This window comes from Zalophus californianus, chromosome X, assembly GCF_009762305.2.
Source record: "Zalophus californianus isolate mZalCal1 chromosome X, mZalCal1.pri.v2, whole genome shotgun sequence".
Classification (NCBI taxonomy): Eukaryota; Metazoa; Chordata; class Mammalia; order Carnivora; family Otariidae; genus Zalophus; species Zalophus californianus.
Window position 1 is genome coordinate 117,151,410 of NC_045612.1, and position 19,241 is coordinate 117,170,650.

The window sequence follows — 19,241 nt, forward strand, 5'->3', positions numbered from 1 at the left end:
GCATACATAACCTTTCAAAGTTAAACAAAAGCCACAAAAATTTAGCTATGAGGCTTAAAGGATTATCTATTTCAAATGTTCATTTTCAGATGTAACTATAAGAACGCTAATTTGTCATGTCAGCACACAAGACCATAAGCAGATCCATTACGTTGGAGGATTTTAATGGCATTTAGGATATTCCTGCCACAATTAACACGCATTCCCTATATGGCTCTATTGCAGCAATGAATCAAATTCTAGAAATACTATAAGTGAACTTACTTAATAAAGGAGATCACACAACATGAACAATTCACGCCTGCTGTGGATGCACGCTGCTTTTCATGTTTGTTATGAAGCAGCACCGGAAGACTCAAATTGCTTGGTTACCCAATCAGATTTCATCATGTCATGAACTGGTTACTCCTGTATCACTTTGCACAAGCTTTGGGGATGTGAGTAACTAATATCAGTATCAGGAGCTATGTAACCATTTGTAACTCAGAACTGTATCCATGTGGGTTTGAGAAAAACAAATACAGCATTAAGAAGTCAGACAAAGGAACGGCCGCTGGTAGGAGTACGCAGCTGGCTCCCCATGGAGGCAACGTGCAGCCACTCACATGTCTATCTTCTTCACGATGATCAGCTCCATTCACTTTGATTCTCTTAGTGAATCACCAATTCCTTTTTCCACAGAACAGTTTTTTGTTTTAAGGGAACTTGATTCTGTTGGCCTCTTCTCTTTTTTCTCTTTGTCGCTATCATCCCCTTGTTCCTCTCCATCACAATCCTGTGTAACTTTTACCTCTTTGTCACTCTCTGATTTTCTTTCCCGATGATCCTTTTCCCGATCTTTCCTTTTCTTCTTCTTGCTTGTTGATTATTCTCTTTTTATCTCTTCTTTCTTTGTCTCTATCTTTCTTCTTCTTCTTTTTGTCTTCTAGGGGATGGTGAGTGAGACGATTTTCTCTTAGGTGACCTAGGCTCTTAGGAGATCTTGTGCCACTCCTACTTCGTCCTTGTCTCTCTCGGCTTCCGCTTCTGGAACGTCTGGCTGTGCTCTAACTTTTTGGTGGTATTTTGGAACATTCCTTGTCGTTACCTTCTTTCTTTTTGGCCCTGGTTTTTGATGTACTCCTTTACCTTCTACCTCTCTCTCTCTGGAATGAAATCTTTTCTGTCTTGGACGTTTGGATCCCCGCCTACTCCTTGACTTAGAATGGGATCTCCTTCTCAATCTGCTTCTTGATTGCCTATGCCTAGAAGATGAGGGAGTCCTCTTCCTAGAACATGATCTTGACCTTGAATTATTGTGCCTGCTTTCTAATTGTGCAATAAAATGCAAATTTCTCTTAGCATATTTATCCAATCCAATCTCATAAAACTGAAATGTGGGGACAAAAGATGCTCTCTTTCTTTATGCACGGGTATGTTTTTTTTTCTTAAGTAAACTCTATACCTAACATGGGGCTCGAACTCACAACGCTGAGATCAAGAGTCACATGCTCTATCAACTGAGCCAGCCGGGTGCCCCTTGTTTTCCAATTTGGGAAGATACTAGCATTTCTTTCCCTGTCATTGAAATGGAATAGGAATTTTGCAAGTGAAAAATTATCACCCCTCTCTCTTTGAACACAGTGAACAATGTGAGTCATCCACACTCTACCACTGGCCTCACCATGTTGGATAATAAATACCTTCTGTTTAGAGTTTTCTGAACTAGTGAAATCAATACATTGAACGCAAAATATTCAGATAAAATGAGATTTTAAAATCACCCTTCCTCAGACTTCAGGTTGTGCTGGTATTTTTTCCCTTGAATTTGCTAACACATATTAATTAGTTCCTCTTTTCTTCCATCTAATCCAACCCTGGTGATGTCTGTCCATGGTTAAACCAGTACAACAGCACAAAACCCACCCATCTCATCTATCTTAGTGATCTTTAGTGTTTCTTGCATCACTAGCTGAATTTTATGTATGACAACAGCAACCCCCAAGGACCAAATACACTGGATATGTCATGCAGTGGTCTGCTATTATCTTACTGCCTTTTGAAAATATTTTACATAATTTCTTTAAAAAAAAGTTTTTGAGGGCGCCTGGGTGGCTCAGTTGGTTAAGCGACTGCCTTCGGCTCAGGTCATGATCCTGGAGTCCCGGGATCGAGTCCCACATCAGGCTTCCTGCTCGGCAGGGAGTCTGCTTCTCCCTCTGACCCTCTTCCCTCTCGTGCTTTCTATCTCTCATTCTCTCTCTCAAATAAATAAATAAAATCTTTAAAAATAAAAAAATAAAAAAAAGTTTTTGAAAGGGGCACCTGGGTGGCTCAGTTGTTAAGCCTCTGTCTTCGGCTCAGGTCATGATCCCAGGGTCCTGGGATCGAGCCCCACGTCAGGCTCCCTGCTCGGCGGGAAGCCTGCTTCTCCCTCTCCCACTCCCCCTGCTTGTGTTCCCTCTCTTCGCTGTCTCTCCCTCTGTCAAATAAATAAATAAAATCTTTAAAAAAAAAGTTTTCTAAAGAGGTGAGCAAAGATACCAATGAGAACTTTTCTTTGAGGGGCAGGGGAGGTGCAGAGAATAATACCACCTGATTCACTAAGTTACTAGGAGGATGGTACTAGAGCATACTGAAATAAAAATAAAATTATCTTCCCAAAACGTGTTTTGCTATGCCAGCTCCATACTGTGAGCTTGATTTTGGCAGATATTCAATCTAATGTGTTTAATGAAATTGAAGGTCTCGTCCCAAGTTAAGTGAGCAAGGTGAGAGAGGAAGGCCTTCTCTCCTATCCCCAGAAAAACTGGCAACATACCCTGGACACTCACTGTGTGTCTCCTCCCAAGATAATGAGCAAGGCAGAGAGATGTCAGCAATGGGTAGCTGCAGGGGGAAGGGGGCAGAACTGGTCTTCAGGTGTGTTTTGATTCACCCACACAATACTAAATACATTTTAAAGTTCATTACCAACATTTAAAGCTAGACAATTTCACATAAAAATCCACATTTGCCACTTGAGAAAGAGATGTCCTGCCCATTTTGGGCACATGCTCTCCAGGCAACAACAGGCTGGGCGGGAGAAATGGCCACTGCCTTTAGATGGTCCTGACAGTTCTTCAGTCACCATCACTGCCGTTTCTTCCACTCTCCCAGCCTGGCTCAGGCTCATTATCTCTACGGCACTGTACCTCTGTCTTTGTGATCTCTGGGAGGGAAGTTAGATACCCAGGCATCTGACTTGGGCACTTCTAGCCAGAAAAATCATTAAGTCTCTACATGTAGGGGCGCCTGGGTGGCTCAGTCGGTTAAGCATCTGCCTTCAGCTCAGGTCATGGTCCCAGGGTCCTGGGATCGAGCCCGGTGTCGGGCTCCCTGCTCAGCAGGGAGTCTGCTTCTCCCTCTCCTGCTGCCCCTTACCCCCAACTCATGCTTTCACTCTCTCTCAAATAAATAAATAAAATCTTTTTAAAAAAAGTCTCTACATGTGCTGGGTACTACACCTATATAAATTGTACATAGGGAAGAAGTGAGGCAGGGAAGTATTCTCCTGTATGATGTGGTTAAGAGCATTCACTTTACAGGAAAAGGACCTCAGTTTGCATTAATGGGCTTTGTGTCATTGGCCATGTGTCCTGGCAGTTTCTAAGATGACTCTCAGTGATCCCTATCTCCTGGTCTTCACACCCTTATGTAATTTCCCCTGAGTATGAGCTGGACCTTATGACTTGCTTCTAAGGGCAAAACTGATGGGATGTCACCTTTGAGATTAGGTTACAAAAAGATGCTGGTTGCCAGCTCGCTTGCCCTCTCAAGACTCTTCTTACCTGCTCGCTCTGACGAAGCCAGCTGCCATGTTGTGAGCTGCCCTACGGAGAGGCCCACTTGGCAAGGAAAAGGGAGCGGCCTCTGGCCATCAGCCAGCAAAGAACTGAGGCCCTGAGAGAAACTGAATCCTGCCAATGGCCACTTGAGTGAATTTGGAAGAGGATCCTTTGCCAGAGGAGCCTGGAGATGAAACGCCAACCACAGCTAACACCTCAATCACAGCCGAGTGCAAGACCTAGAGCAAGAGTTCCCAGGTAAGGTGCACCCAGATTCCCCGTCTCTGGGCACGGTCTGCAGAACTCTCTGAGTATCGGCTCCTGCCTACCTCAGGACGTGCTTGTCTTCCTTCTTGCACTCTACACACAGTAATACCTAATACAAGCATTGCACTTCCTTGAACCTCCACCTCCTTGTGGACTACCCAGATGTCACCTCTGCCAGGAAGCCTTCTCCCACTGGAGCCCACGTGAACCCTTCCCTCACAGCGCTTAGCACTCTGCATTAGCGATGTCTCTTCAAGGGTCTGTCTACCCCCTGACATTGTAAGCTCCTTAAAGGCAGTGACCATCCCTTCTTCCTCTTTCTATTCTGGGCACCTGGCACAGTGCCTGGAACTTAGAAGATCCTCCATGAAACCAGGGACTAAAGAAATGGACTACAAAGTGTCTGTTGGGTTTGTTAATTGAAACATCACTGGTATCCTCAGCAAGAGCGAGGAAAAGGGTGGGGTAAGTGGGAGAAGAAGTGTAGATGAGAGGGGCCAAGTACAGTCAGCAAGAAACAAGCAGAGAAGGGAGACGGAAGATAGGAAATTAGAAAGCAGAGTAGTCATAAGATATTTCAAACAAATATATATTTATTTGAGCTTGTTGACATTTTGTTCTTTTGGTTTTCTAAGGTGAGAAAGGATTAAACTTGTAAAAAATTAGACGACAAATATAAAACACCCAGCCTAGTGCTGGGCCTATGGTGTGCAATCTACGTAATGTTCGCTCCCTTCTTTTGCTTTTAACGTGAAGGTGAAGGAGCTAGCAGAGAACGGGATGATAAAGGGAAAGGTGATACACAGGATCCAAACAAATGAAACTAAATGCAAGGAAATGGGCACGAAACTGGCTGGGGGTGATAGAAATGTTCTAAAATTGGACTGCTCTAATGGTTCCACCACCTTGTAAATCTGCTAAAAATCATCACATTGTTGAAAAAGTAAATGTGGGACCAAAATTCGGAAGAACTTCAAATGTCTGTGGAAGCATTCTTCCTGGCTTTACCGGTGATGCCCCATAAAAGTGTAAAGTGATGCATGATGGGGCAGGAAGCACCCTTAGGAGAACAACAGGACTCATCTCTTCCTCTCTTTGAGGCCTGGTGACATAGGCGATGAGGGTACTTATGGAGGAGGTAGAATTATTAGAGATCATTCAAGGGCATAATTTAGTGCCCTTCCCCAGAATATTTTGTATCCCTCACAGGCACTCATTAAAATCACTGTCTGTGTCCTATTCAGGGGAGACAAATAAGAAAACAACACCCAGCAATGGGTGGCGGTACAAGACGCTCACATACCTTCTCTTATTATCCTTTTAATTTCGATAAGGTTGGTGGTGATGTCCCTCTTTCATTCCTGATTTTAGTAATTTGAATCTTCTCTTATTTGTGTTCTTGGTCCACCTGTCTAAGAGTTTATCAGTTTGGTTGATCTTTCTGGAGAATCGACTTTTGACTTCACTGATTTCTGCTCTGTCCTTTATTATGCCCTTCTTTGTGTCTGCTTTGGGGTTAGTTCGCTCTTCTCCTTCTAGCTCCTTAAGGTGGAAAGCTAGGTTATTGATTTGAGAAATTTCTTCTTCTCCAATATAGGCATTTTCATGTCTAATTTCCCTCTAAGCACTGCTTTTGCTGCATCCCATAAGGTTTGGTATGTTTTCTTTTTATCACATACCTTCCCCAAACCCTTTCCTCACATACCTTATCCCGAGTTCTTTGTAAAGCACACTGCAGCAGCATTGCCTAGTTTTTTAAAATTTATAGACATTGATATTTATTAGCTCCTTTCCTTTCTAGAATTAGAACCAATGTTCTTGCCTTTCTTCATTTCTAGGTAGTCTTTGCTCTCTTTTACTTTTTCTTTAGGTTTTATGTTCATTCACTCTTTCTTCCTCTTTGAATGCTATGAATTATTTTGCAACAGCATGGAGAAATAGCAATGAAGAATAAGCAGGAAATAGGAGGCAACCACTGAAATGTGGAAAAAGAAAGAGAGAAAGTTAGGTACTTATCATAGATTAATGGTATCTTAAAGAAAATGATTATTAACGCTTAATAAAAAGAGGTTACCTATTTTGGTCCTTCCTAACAAAACAAGCAGAAAATTAGCAACCGCTCCACAATTTTTCTTGTATGTTTTGTAAAAACAGTGTGACACTCTGACACACTTAGGGAAGGTGATGTCAAGGAATGATTTAGTTAGTTGTCTTGGGAGGTGCCTCATTGCTATTATGAGGAAAATCAAGTCATTTGTTTTCCATCTGAGACGGCCCAAGCAAATGGGTGGAAAAGCATTCTTGAATCTATTGTTCAAAAGAAAAAAAAATGACTAAAAAATAAAACAGAAAGCTATGTGCCTGGAATGATCTGGAGATTAATCACTTGGTTAAGAAACCAATTGAACAACTTCCCACAATTTCCAACTCAATGAAGCAATCATAGATTGGAAACACACAGTCTCTAGATCAGCAAGGTCATTAGAAGGCTAACCAACATTTAGGATCCTCAGAAAAAAAGAAAGAAGGTTGCCAGGGCCCTACACAGGACTGAGACTTGAGAGGATCGCCACGCATCCCGAGTGCACGCATGAGAGTTGGTGTTTACAGACTGGGTCTGCCCACTAGTCTAGTTGGCAGGAGTAACAGTAGAATTCGACAGAGACAAAGTAAAGCTCATCATCATGCAAGGTGGTCATCTGGGACATAGGAATGTAGGTTGCTAGTTTGAAGATTTCTGGAATCCTTATATACAGTGTAATATTACAGGCTTCCAGTTGAGATGGGGGCACACTACGGGGTTTTGGAAAAAACTAGGAAAGATACTAATGGATTTGGGAGGAAAAGGAGTAATTACTTTCTTCTTAGTTTGAGAAATATATGTAAGATGGTCAAGGTTAGGGGGCTAGGTCATACCCTGGGGGAGAAAGAAGAAAATGGGGGAACATAGGGACACCTAAACTCTTAAGGACAGACTTAAGCACTTCCTGGATCACAGCAGAGAAGCAGGTCAAAGGGAAGAGAGCCGGAGATAATTCCCAATGGAGAAACAGTCAGTTTGTGGCTGGGGCCAGAGGGCTGGGTCTAAGTATCAGAGCATCACTAGGAAAATGAAGAGAGAACCAAGATACAGGTGAGAATCCTAGAGCCAGGACCAGGACAGATACAGGAGGGAACACTTCTGTTTATGCTTTAGGTTACATTTTTTACTTCATTCACTCACACTTTCATGGGCTCATGTCCTCATATGCACGAGAGAAAACTAATTTCTGAAAGGGTTTCTCAATCTCGGAGGCTCTATTGATTTTTGAGGCTGGGTAAGTCTTTGTGAGTGCTGCCCTGTGTACTGTAGTTTCCTTCAGCAGTTTTTCTGGCCTCGACCCAAAAGATATCAGTTGCACCCCCCTCCACCCCACTCCGCAAGGGTGACAACTGAAAATGCCTACACATGTTGCCAAGTCCCCCAGCTCCTGGGGAGGGAGATGGGGCAAAACTGCCACTGGTTGAGAGCCACTCTTTAAAGATATACTATTTCAACTAAAAATTATTTCAGACTAAGATTACTTGATACCATCAAGTTTGGTTGGAAAAAAAAAGAAGAAAAAGAGAAAAGAAATCTACATAGAATTAATCACATTCTGTGTTCAGCAGACACTAAAAGTTTCAGGTAAACTTTGAAATCATTCAGATTAGTCTGTATCTGGGTAGGTTGAAAACCAGAAGATTCAAAAGCAATACAACATTTGGATTTGAAAATCTCTTTTAAGTTGTGTTTCTATTAAACCAAGTAACATTGTTTAATCAATAAAATAAACAGAATGTGAGTTTTCATTTTTCTATGTAGAACTGGTTGTTAAGACAATAATGTCATGTACACATGAATATTCTTTTTACCCCATTTCAAAGGTATTGCAATCTGCTCAGTTAAATCTAAATAGTAATACTATTTAATGTAGAAGTGTCTTGTAAAGCAAGCAAGCAGAGAAAATTAGTACATATTCAATACACACAAAATAAACTTCAGGCAAAGCTTTAATTTCAAAACCTATCTCCTGTCTATATATAGAAATATACATACTTATTAATAAGTACTACCTATACTAGAAGAAAATGTTCATAAAAACTAGACGGGATTTTTTTTCATATGTTGAAAAAGCTCAGTGCAGTGAGTCCCATGCCACTGCCCAAGGCGGTCTGCGTGCCCGTGGATGCGGTGTGGTGTGGCCTGGGCTGACACGAGGCTGTCCCTTAACTCCAGACAAGACCACCAGTCGGGCTCTCACCTGATTTATCTGCAGAATCTTCAAATTCCACGAGGAAAGAGTACCCGTTATTCCAGACATGGAGGCAGGTGGTGGGGTCGTAAGAGATGGTGAGCGGTTTTAAGCCAGGATCATAGATGCTGTCCCTCCACCGGATGTTGATGGGCGACTGGCGCTCGCCCCCCGGGACCAGGTCCACGGTCTCCCAGAGCGGGTGCACTAGGAGAAAGCACAGCGGGGCCATCGTCAAGACGCCGCTATCCGGGATCACACGGCAGGCAACTCCGGTGCTGGCGTGTGTCGAGGTGACGGAATCCAAGTCTCAGGAATTAGCCACCCGGGGGCTCATGGGCCCGACGGAAGCAGGGGACAGAGGCGGCTCAGAGAGCGCCTGGCGCAGGGGCAGCCTGCTGCTCTGTCAGCCACGAGCCGCTCGGTCTACCCTCGCCTCTCACCTAAACCAGGTGCCGCCCGGTCTCCTGAGGACAGTAAGATGCGTGCAGACTAGCACCACGTGGAAGGAGGGGATTCTCAAACGGGTCTCCTTTCTTTATTGATCATCTTCTGAGCCCCACCCACCAACCAGGTTCGCATACAAGTACAAATTAATGAAACTTTCCGTCGTGGATTTCTCTTCAACCAAGGCCACGGGGGAAGAGGAGGGACAATTTTTGGAACGCAAGTGTTCACTAAAGCACTGTAAATCTTTTAATTGCCGGGCTAGTAGGAATAAAGGCTTGCGTGGCATGCGTCTGTAATTTAGCTTGCGATTTGGAAGACTTCTGGATTCTTTATACAATGCGATATTACACTCTTCCAATTGAGATGAGGGCAATACTCCAGGGTTTTGGAAAAATGAAGGAAGGTACCGATGAATCTGGCGAGGAGAAGGAGTCATTTCTTTTCTTTTTTTATTTATTTTACAGAGAGACAGCGAGAGCAGGAACACAAGCAGGGGGAGTAGGAGAGGGAGAAGCGGGCTTCCCCCCGAGCAGGGAGCCCGACGTGGGACTCGAGCCCGGGACTCCACACAGATGCCACACATCACTGATAATGATTTTTCTACAAAGAATCAAGCACCAGGTGTTCGTGGGAAGTCTGATAAATCTCAGTGGACTTCCTGTAACAGAGAGCTGATGAGACATCCATGCATGAGGGATAGGACGACATGCATGATTGGGGGTGCTCCAGTTCTCTGCCCCGTAGAAACACCCCAGATGGGTAGAACCAAGCGCAGTAGGGAAGGCAGAAGAAACATGAATTGAGATAAATCATTACCAATGACCCTCTGAGCCTCACCCCACTACGAACAATGAGAGTAAGGATCTGAGAAAGTGATAAGGTAGCTGCTATTCAGTCAACCCACTCTGTATGGCAGGTTCACAGAGACACCTTTTTTCATTTAAAAAAAGGCCCAGGGCGCCTGGGTGGCTCAGTTGGTTAAGCGACTGCCTTCGGCTCGGGTCATGATCCCGGACTCCTGGGATCGAGTCCCACATCGGGCTCCTGCCTCAGCGGGGAGCCTGCTTCTCCCTCTGACCCTCTCCCCTCTCATGCTGTTTCTCTCTCTCTCTCTCTCTCTCAAATAAATAAATAAAATCTTTAAGAAAAATTTTAAAAAGGCCCAGAAACTTGCTTCCGGTTGACCTTTACAAAGGAGACATTTGTTTTGCTTGGGTAGCTGCTAAAATCTATAAATTCAAAATCCTAGCCGTATGGGTTTTTTTTTGCGGGGGTTAAAAATGAGACAGAGGGCTCTCCTGAGAGTAGACCAGTCGTTCTCAACAGAAGGAGGGATGCTGCCCCTAGAAGACATTTGGCAACGTCTAGAGACATTTTTGGCTGTCACAACTGGAAGAGAGTGCTACTGACATCTAGTGGATAGAGGCCAGACATGCAGCTAAACATCTTACAATGCACAGAATTGTATGACCCCAAATGTCAGTAAGTTGAGAAACCATGGTCTCTGCAAACTCAGGGTATTTTTTTTTTTTTAACTATTTCTTTCTGTAAAACAGTACCATCTTATCTCTGGAGAGATCCAAACCCAATGTTTTTATTGATTTTCTTAGTATAAAAGAACTTGTTCCTTTGAAAACAAGAATTTTGTTTCAAAAACCTAAAACAGAAAATGCATTTGCCTGGTACGATATTTTAATATAATAATCTAATTGGAATGCAAATTAGAAAGTAACTTGTAGGGGTGCTGACAATACTGACTCCATCTTTGGCCCTCCATCTTGTTCGCTGACCTGTCTTGCGGCTATGTGTTATGGGCCCCTTAGAGATTAATATTTGTACCTTAGAAATGCCAGCCAAGGCCAGAATGTGGAGAGGTTCGTCTTGGTCTCCTACGAATCTATCAGAGATAACACAGTCTCTCGCCCCTTCCCGATGCACAGATAGTGCCACAAGGTCTGTTCAATGTTGGCTGTCAATTAGGTGCTTGCAAACCCTGTGAAATGCATGTGAGCCCTCTGACCTCACTACAGCGCCCCCTGAGAGTCCCCTCGCTCTATAAAATCTGTGGACCAAGGTCCAGACTTTCCAAAGAATAGCTGTGTCTCGTCTGGATCGGCCGTCACCTGCCTGATACCCCGCAGTAAGTTACTCTGAATAAAACTCGGTGTAAACTGTACGGAGTGGCCTGCTTTGTGTTCCGGTCTCAAAGTGTCTTCTCAGTTTGGGGGAAACTTTACTACCCTTCTCCCACCTTCCAACACAGGCAAACAACCCTGATTCAGTTGTAAGCATGCCTGGCACAAAGAGACCTTGCAACTCCTTCCCCTCTAAGATACTCAGACTATGGCTGAAGGTTTGACAACTCACACTCTTCAAACCCAATTCATGAGGGTCTCCTGTAAGGACTAGGCAAGAAGGAAACTAACAAGCAGATCCCCAAGACGATCCCTCCTTTCACCTTGACTCGTCCCCCACACTCCATTCAGGAAATGCCCAGAATCTGCTCTCACCCATGCAAACACTAGCCCAAGAGAAGCAGGCCTTTTCCTTCATTGCTCTTTTATGACCTTAACGCTCCTATCAATTTATGCCCTTTGATTCACAAGTTCAGCTTCTAGAAGGTTTCCTTGCCCCCACCACCACTTCCTCCTCTGGGCACCCAGACCATCCCCCGACCAAGGCCCCTTAGTGACTGTCACCCTAGTGAAGCCAGCTTTTCCCAAGGGTTTGTTTTGCAAGATAAACTGTCGTGAGAGATACAGTGACACTTTTGTTCTTTCTTCCTGTGGGTGCCAAGGGCAGGCCACCCCAAAATGTGCCACTTTGGCTTATTATTTCGAATTAAAGTCACTTAAGAAACAGCCAGTGCAAGAACACTTGGAACCCCCTTTGCCTCCAGAAGGCAAGAAATAAATCTCCCATGTGAAAGGTACTCTTCCTGCACCAGGGAGGTAAAGAGACAAACCTTATCACCAGAGATAGGAAATTCAGAGCCGAGAAGTTTGTATAGGTAACCCTTGTTCCTTTTACTAATTTACTACTCCAGCCCAAATTCTGTTTAGAATTCCTTACGAACTGAAGATCCTGAATAATACGTTTTCTTTGTCTTGCCAATTCCCCACGTTGTTATTGTTTCTTTGTAACGGTAGAAACGCTAGCCACTTTGGTCATTTCTTTGGATGACAACCGTATTATTGAGCCTCCACATGCACGTACTTAAACTTTTGGGATTTCTTTTCTGTCGATCTGTCTCATGTCAATTTAATTCTTAGACCAGTTAGAACTTTGAAGAGTAAACGAAAAATTTTCCTCTCCAATACTCCCATCTCCTTCCTCCACTTTAACAAAATACAGACTGAAATATCTTGGTAGTTGCTCATACTTTCCCTCAAAACAGGAAGAGGATTAAGTATTCTGATCAACAGTGCCTTCATTTTCAGGTTCTTCTCATATGGGGAAAGTGAAATAAACAGAAACAGTGATCTTAACCCACCATGTTTCAGTGAGCAGAGCCACACTCCCATTATGAGGCTGTCACTCCTATACTGCTGATGAGCAACAAAAATACCTGTAGATTCCATAGCGAAAATGTGCTCAATTCTAGTTCTTATCTGGAGGACTAGTCCTGGTTTTGACTTATTTTGTCTTTGTACCACCCTGTGTCTCCAGCCTCAGGAGGGTCCCTCTTTCAACTCGTGAAACAGAGAAAGCACGTTCCTGTCTTAGCCCCTCAGTTCCTGCTCCTCCTCGTCAGAAATCAATTTCCCCTCATTCAGCTCAGGGCTGGCTCCTATTATTGGCTTGTCACCTCTTCGGCAAAAGTGTCACCTCCTCACCTTTCTGACTACCCTCTTATTATATGATCCCCCCCTTTAAAAAAAAATCCTAACATTGTTTTCTTCAAAACATTTGTCACACAGGCGTAATAATTCTATGCATACATGCTTAATTATCTGCCTCTCCCAGGGTTGGATAAGCCCCAAGAAGAACTGAAGTGGCTTTTAATCACTGCCTGTTCACTGAACATATAAGATGAAGAGCACTGCTGGGAAGGTTCCAGTCTTCTTTCCATCTCTATGCCTATTACTTTACTGATCACATTATATTTTCTTTAAGGATCTTTCAGGCTTATCTCTTGCCTTGCCCATAACCAGCAGCCCAGTTCAGGGCCCTATACCCTGGACTTCATACCATGCCTCTTGGTCTTAATACCCTTTACCATGTTTTGTCATTCACCAGTTTTCCTAAATTACCACTCATCACGTTGTTCCTGCGTTAAAGTCTCTATGTCAAGTCCTAATTTGTGTCCAGTGCCAAGGTTTTCCTATCAGGAACCCACCTCAGCCACCTAAATTTCCTGGCTCCTCATTCTTCCCAAACTCTGGTTTTGCCATTCTATTCTCCTTGGTCATTCCAAGTGATATCTGCTATAAATGTGTAAAACACCTACACGCTTTCAAGACTTAGTACAAAATAAAGAATGTAAACTATCTCAATACTTTTTACACCAATTACAGGTTAAAGTGGTAATATTTTGGGGGCACCTAGGTGGCTCAATCGTCAGGCGTCTGCCTTCGGCTCAGGTCATGATCCCGGGGTCCTGGGATCGAGCCCTGCATCGGGCTCCCTGTTCGGCGGGAAGCCTGCTGCTTCTCCCTCTCCCACTCCCCCTGCTGGAGTTCCCTCTCTCTCTGTCAAATAAATAAATAAAATCTTTTAAAAAAGTGATTAATATTTTGGATATACTGGGTAAAATATATTAGTAAAATTAATTTCATCTGTATACTATATTTCATCTATATATTTCCTGTATAGTATTTCGTAAATGAACAATTTTGTTTGTTTTTCCTTCAGTTTTACTGAGATGTAATTGACATGCTATTTGTTCTTTTTTAAATGTGGTTGTTGGAAAACACAGAATCGCCTATATGGCTCATATTGGTGGCTCACGTTATTTTTCCAATGGACACTGTTGTTCTACACCCTCATTGGCTTTTCCTCCCGCGCCTAGCCCTGTTACCGTCCTTTTTCTCGAGACGTGCGATTTCCTCATGGAACTGAAGACCACCCTAGTAGGCCTGGGGCTCAGCACAGGGACGTGACACAAAGGGACAGCCCCCTCCCAAATGACAAAACGTTAAGGATGATCTCAGAATCACAAACTGTCTTCTCAGAGCATGAGGGCTGTTAGATGCACCTTGATGCTGAGCCCAGGTAGCTTACAGCATACACATGCATTTATCAGCACAGGAGACTAAAGCCCACAGTTCCTGGGGGTCATGTGTTGAGGGCTAAGTGTTAGCTCCTTATAGCGACTGGCACCCCTGAGGCTATTAACATAATTTCAAGGGGTTCTTAACCAGTCCTTTGTTTCTCAGGATTATTCATGAGTTAATGGAAGACAACATAGTCGGGGTATCCCAGTTTGTTTTATCTAGGGATTAATAAAATTCTCTGTGAAGACATTGCGAAACAAGTTTTCTTTTCTTTTCTTTTTTTTTTAAAGATTTTTTTATTTACGGGGGCGCCTGGGTGGCTCAGTCGTTAAGCGTCTGCCTTCGGCTCGGGTCGTGGTCCCAGGGTCCTGGGATCAAGCCCCACATTGGGGCTCCCTGCTCAGCGGGAAGCCTGCTTCTCCCTCTCCCACTCCCCCTGCTTGTGTTCCCTCTCTCGCTGTCTCTAGAGATTTGACCCCAGGACCCTGGGACCACGACCCGAGCCGAAGGCAAGGCAGATGCTTAACGACTGAGCCACCCAGGCGCCCAACACAAACAACAAGCTTCTTAATACTATTGTTGTCCAGCCTTTGTGTTCATCAAAGTTAACAGGAGAAATAATAGAACAATTTACTAATACAGTTATGATACAGACCAGTCCTGTCAAACAGAACTTTCTCCGATGATGGAAATTTTCAATATGGTGAGTGCTAGCAACTTGTGCCCATAAAATTATAATAAATTGACATTTATGTGAAAATACACACATGGGGCCAGTGGCTAGATTTTATACAGTGCCATTCTATTCCACGTTGTCCTAAAAAGAAAAAAAAAAAAGTTTGTTTTCCTTCTCAAAGCAGGGAGATCGTTATCATTGGAATAACAACAAATCTGTACCATCTTCATTCTAGTTGATACTCTTTATATTTCATTAAATTAAAAATTAACATTATTGAATTTATTTTTTTCTGCTCTAAGATCTCTGCCTAGTATTTTTTTTTCATGTGACAATTAGGCTAAACTTCACTAGATGATACACTAAGCGAAACTGATTTTATTTGCACCTTAGGTAACAGATGCCGGACTGTCAACATTTACCGTCTGCTCCTTGAGATAAGAGCAAACAGCAATGTGCGTGGACAGCCAATGATTCCCTGGGGGCGGGGGGGGGGGAGAGGAGTGAAGGTGAAGCACAAAGCACAGACAGGCTCTAGGGAAATGCTGCTTTCTGAATCGGCCATATCCTCCTCCTTCCTTTACTCCTCATTCTGCTTAACCCAATCTTAACAATGGCCACACAAACATCTGAGGGAGGCACTGAGCCTGTGATGATTAGATAAAGACGGTGATGACGATAATCCTAGTACTCGAAGTAACGTGCCAACACAGTCCTCACTGTGTGGCAGGCACCAGCTAAGGACTTTCCATGTTATCTTTTCTAACCCTCAATGATCTTGGGTCATTCTGTCACACAAGTAGACAACGGGCCTCCTGCTGGAGTTTTAAGTTGCCAGATACAACGTGTATTGTTTTTACAACTGATCAGTGGAGGGTCTGGGATTTAGGAACACGACATGCTCAGTGGCTCAGGGCAGCAGAGACTGTAATATTCTCCCCTGCAAAAAGGGAGGGGTGGTGCAATATGCCAAAAGCCAAATCAAATCATGTCTGTTACCTTTTTTTCTTAGTAACTTAAAAACAAGAACATCTGATGTGACAAATTAATCACGGAAAGCCCACATCTCCCCAAGCCACCACTTTTTGTTTTAGTCAGCCCTAGAAGAAACAAACCATCCTAAAGACATTCGTATGTTGGATTTTAGACCTTTAACTTTCAACTCTCTGTTAAAAAAAGTAAAACTTTAGTAACTACATGAACATGACTAATTTTTTCCATTTTAAGCCTCAGACCACAAAATGCCAGTGTTGAGAATAAGCCAGTCCTGGTAGGATGTGGGTCTGTTGGTAGGAAGCCACACCCAGCAACCAGAAATCTGTTATGACTCCAACCAGTTCACTTGAATGAGAACACTGTCATTGTTGGAGGAAACAAAGTAAATATGGAATAGAAATGTATTTATGGAGCAGTTCCAAATCCTTGGATGTAGCTAGGTTAGACTACTAATTTAAAAGCATTCCTTTCTTACCTTCTTTCTTTATTACGTGCATATGATATCAAAAGAGAGTAAACCCAAAGAGAAAAAGTGGAGAAACCTAGACCCAGAAGGAAGGCAACACGTGAAAATTCTGTCAATTCCTTTAAAATAACAGAAAATACGAAAAATTCCTCTTTAACAACATACTTAGCCATTTTACCTCTCCACAAATTCAAACTCATCTCTCCACAAATAAATACATTATTCTCTCCTATCGTCGCACTGATTCTTTTGTTTTAAAGATATATATATATTTATTTATTTGTCAGAAAGAGAGAGACAGAGGGAGAGAGAGCACAAGCAGAGGGAGTGGCAGGCAGAGGGAGAGGGAGAGGGAGAAGCAGACTCCCCGCGGAGCAGGGAGCCCCATGTGGGACTCAATCCCAGGACCCTGGGATCAAGACCTGAGCCGAAGGCAAACGCTTAACCGACTGAGCCACCCAGGCGCCCCCGTCCCACTGATTCTTAAGCAGGGGCAGTTTTGTGCCCCCAGAGCTCATTTGGTAATGTCTGCTGATATTTTTGGTTGTTACAACTGGGTGGGGATACAACTGTCATCTAATGGGTATTTGGCAGGGATGCTGCTAATCACCCCACAGTGTACACTGCACCCACAACAACACAGAATGACCCATCCCTCTTGTCAGCAGTACCTCGGTGCACAATCCCTGCTCCATAGGGATGGGGCAGGGAACTGGTATTTCAGGAGGGGAACGAGATGCGAAAGCGTTCAGGAAAGGCCATCTGCCGCCTCGCTTGATATGCTGCGTCTACGGCAGAGCACACACCGGTAAGCTGGTCAACTGGAATGAACGCTGCCATTTGTGACTTGAGAAAGGATATTCCAGAGCGTGAAGCTACCGACCTGCTTACACACATTAACATGCAACTTCCAGAACGTTAAAGACTCACAGAAATAATTCGCAGTCTGGGGATCAGTGTCAGTAAGAAGACTGCTGCTAACAAGAACGATACAGAACAGGTTCCAGAGTATTTGAAACTGGGACACCTCTCTTATCCTATTTCTGCATGACATCATCTTACTTATTTTTTTTAAGATTTTGTTTTTATTTATTTGACAGAGAGAGACACAGCGCGAGAGAGAACACAAGCAGGGGGGAGTGGGAGAGGGAGAAGCAGGCCTCCCGCAGAGCAGGGAGCCTGACTCGGGGCTCGATCCCAGGACCCCGGGATCATGACCTGAGGCGAAGGCAGACGCTTAACGACTGAGCCACCCAGGCACCACCGACACGACATCATTTTAACATGTTAAAATTAGTCAAGAAAAGAACTTTCCAAACCTATCATGGAAATCATTTTGCAATATATATGTGTATCAAATCAGCACATGGCACACCTCGACCTACACAATGTTAGGTGGCAATTCTATGCCAATAAACCTGGGGGAAAAGAATTTTCCACATTTATTTTAGAAGACAAAGAAACAAGTGGTTATTCTCACATTCTAAAGGCACATACATAATCCCACTCTGCAATGCCACCGACACCCGTATGGATAAACACAGGACACACGTCATTGTCATGCAACACCAAACCTCTCACTCTCCCTTTTTTTTCAAAAGTTTCATTTATTTATTTGAGAGAGAGAGCATGGGCCAGCGGGGGAGGTGGGGGGGGGAGAGGGCAGAGGGAGGGGGAGAGAGAATCTCAAACAGACTTGAAGCTGAGTGTGGAGCCCGACGCGGGGCTCGATCTCGTGACCCTGAGACCACAACCTGAGCCGAAACCGAGAGTCGGCCGCTTAAGCGACCGTGCCCCCCAGGCACCCCCACCTCCGCTCTCTTTAAGGCAGCAGTGTACTCACAGGCTCGGTTCCGGCTTTTGTACGTGCAGGTGTAGAGGCTGCAGGGCCTCGCTGGCACGAACCTGGCGGTCTGCAATCTTCTCCACAGTGACTTGCATGGAGAGGCTTGAAGAATGACCCTCAGGCTACTCATCGCCACCATGTTTAGCTTGAAATCTTGACCGGGCCCCAAATAACTTGCAGGAACCTAATAACCTAGAGGCAGGAGGACAGAGGAGGCAAAGCTATAAACAACGGAGACTGCCCATCAAGTGGAAACCTGTAAGCAGGACCACAGCATTCAGACTATGAGTACACATGGCAGGGCTGGGGGGTGGGGAGGGGGAGGGGAGGAGGGGGGGATGAGTCGGTGGTTAATCCGCTCCTCTTCCGGAAACTCACTGGCTACCCCAGGAGGACAGACTCTTCTGCTGTGCCGTCCACTTCCCACTCCTGCCTGCACACCAGCCCCGTGGACTCGGGTTCTTCCCGCTCGCTCCCGAAGAAGCTCCCTCCCGCCTCAGGGCTGGTGCAGATGCTCCTCCTCCACCCGCCGCCTGGTCAATTCCTCCCCTCTCCGCAGGCCTTCCTCTCCCGCACCACCTCCCAGAAGCCTCCCCTGACCCTGCGCTCACCGGGCGAGCCTGGCGCCCTCGTCTCCCTCGCGGTGCTGCGTGCAGTTGCACACCTCATCGAGAATGGACTTTAGGACGCCACCTCCCCAGCCACGAGCCCCGCGGCGGTAAGGACCCTGTCTGTCTCTGGCACAGCTGCATCTCTCAGGGACACGGTGCCTGGCCCGCGAGGGCAGCTCGGTGACCTGGGCACACTTCCTTGGTGAGGGAGATGTTGATCCCGATTCCAAGAACCGCACACTGTGAAGTGACTGCCGGCATGTTCTTGCACAGTAGGAAGGGCTTTTCCTAGATGCCGCCATCACCCCGTTGTGTGGTTATCTATACTTCTGAAACACTTTTAAATGCTTGCCGTTTAAGAGGAGGGCCTCGTATCCCTACCGATAAGATCTGAAGGACCCCCGAAGCTCTGCCCATCTGAAGGAGGACCATGTCCAGAGACAAATCGAAGCTAGTCTCACAGGGATGGGAATTCTGCCACTAAACGTTTGCATTTCAACAGTTATGGTCATTTCCTTTGTTCCAGGAACCATGTTGGCTGCTGGGATGCAAAGTGGAACAAGGCATGAACTCCACCTTCCAGGTGTGCAATGAATCTCTCCCCCTTGGAGCCTCTGGAAATGCACATCATAT

General features: G+C 44.7%; 1 protein-coding gene and 1 pseudogene across 1 annotated transcript in view; both read right to left on the minus strand.

Moving 5' to 3' along the window:
- Window positions 1–19,241, minus strand: part of LOC113930760 (carbonic anhydrase 5B, mitochondrial) — a 40,392-nt gene that overhangs the window by 12,270 nt on the left and 8,881 nt on the right. The window contains exons 2-3 of the mRNA XM_035725689.1: window positions 17,995–18,189; window positions 8,357–8,554 (exon numbers count right to left, since the gene is read on the minus strand). Coding sequence (XP_035581582.1) covers window positions 8,357–8,554; window positions 17,995–18,136 — 340 coding nt within the window. The 5' untranslated portion in view covers window positions 18,137–18,189. The remainder of the gene's footprint in view (window positions 1–8,356; window positions 8,555–17,994; window positions 18,190–19,241) is intronic.
- On the minus strand, window positions 465–3,838 carry LOC113930624 (annotated as a pseudogene).